The following is a 1,502-nucleotide window of genomic DNA, read 5'->3' as shown; positions in this document are numbered from 1 at the left end:
TGCATCCAATAATTGCTGATGAAAATCAAGGTACCAAGGATTACGCTTGTTAGACAATGGTCTTAGTTCTGAAAAGTATTGATGAAATTCCTTGCTTCTTTTTACAGGTGGAAAAATTCCCCACATACCAGCAACAACATTGCTCGAGAATTTAGTGGCTGCTTCAGCAGATGGCTTACTAGCAATCCATACAATATTTCTTATTTCAGTATTGCTCTTTTTAATATCACGTACTTGTGTAAAAAGTTTACTTGCATGGTCTACAGCAGCAAAGAGCACAACCACACTAGCTGTGGTATTGAAAAACAGTTTTTGTGCCAGCTTTTTGTATTCTGGTGTTTTAAAGTTATCAGTTATAGGCTCACTAATGTCAATACAAATGTCATTGGCTTTTGCAAGGTTTTCAAATTCATTGTTGAGTGGTTCCCCAAACAGGTTATTAGTGTAAATGGTCGAAACATGGTCCCAATTGTAATGGAGTATGATGTCAATTATTGCTTTTGCCTGTAAATCGTCTGGAGGTAAAGTCCGGAAAAAATACCCATACTGGTTACGATTGCTAAGTACAGTTGATGTGGAGGCATAACTAACTTGAGGCATTTGGAAAAGACGAAAAAAACTAGCCACTGGAATAGTTACAAAGCTTTCCAAAGGACCAATTGTTGCTGCCACTGGTATTTGGGTAGAGTCATTACCTGATGCTTCTGATGGTCTACAAGTACCAGATTCAGCATCAGTATTTGTAAAGACAAGGCTGACACTTTCATCGAGAGCTATATTTTCACTTTGACAAGTATCTCTGATATCATATCCAAGGGTTATATTAGGCAACAGATCAGGATCACTGTTTATGCTGTCTAGTGAATAAAACATTGCTTCTAATGTTTCAATGCCTTGGCCCCAGACTTTGTCACCACACTTAGCACCAGCAGATCCTTCTGCATCATTATGTACTGTGAACAATCCTCCCAAAATGATGTCCTTTCCTCTCCGATCCTGTACTCCATTGATCCTATTGCCACCATCAGTAGTGAGTATTGATTCAGGAGGAGTGTTGTATTGAAACTGCACATCACTACTCTGTACAGACTGAAGAAATAAAAAGCAAAAGAGCAACAAGGACACTATCATTATGGTTGATTTGAATGGCCAGGCACTCTAACTTGTAGTACTGTATTTATGTAAACTGGGGTTGCATTATATTTTGTGTAGGAGTTTGTTTCTTTAACACTTTATTTTCTAAAATGCTGTGAGAAGATTGCATGTTTACTTTTGTAATTTATATGTTTATTCTATTGTGCATGCAGTGCTTTTGTATTATAGACTACATGAGTGCATCATTGAAACCGAATTCTGTTTCAAGTTGTATTCATTACAACTGCAATTTACTATTTGATGCATATATTAACAAAAAACTAATGGGGAAGCAATCCTAAAATTGAAGACACAAACATGAAAGTGTAGATTCTTATGTACACGGTAATAATAAATAATAAACATGT

At 36.4% G+C, this 1,502-nt stretch overlaps 1 protein-coding gene across 1 annotated transcript; it reads right to left on the bottom strand.

Annotated features, from left to right (window-relative positions):
* Positions 1-34: 34 nt before the first annotated feature.
* On the bottom strand, positions 35-1,131 carry LOC100632139 (metabotropic glutamate receptor 3-like; the record flags this gene model as incomplete). Its single annotated transcript, XM_003391472.1, has 1 exon — positions 35-1,131. A coding segment is annotated over exon 1 (1,097 nt), but the record flags the coding sequence as incomplete, so codon positions are not given.
* Between the last annotated feature and the right edge of the window lie 371 nt (positions 1,132-1,502).

The sequence above is a fragment of the Amphimedon queenslandica genome, unplaced genomic scaffold (assembly GCF_000090795.2).
Source record: "Amphimedon queenslandica unplaced genomic scaffold, v1.1 AMPQUscaffold_8893_Cont19167, whole genome shotgun sequence".
NCBI classification, from domain to species: domain Eukaryota; kingdom Metazoa; phylum Porifera; class Demospongiae; order Haplosclerida; family Niphatidae; genus Amphimedon; species Amphimedon queenslandica.
Note: the sequence above shows the minus strand (reverse complement) of the source record. Positions and strands in the feature narration are given on the sequence as shown.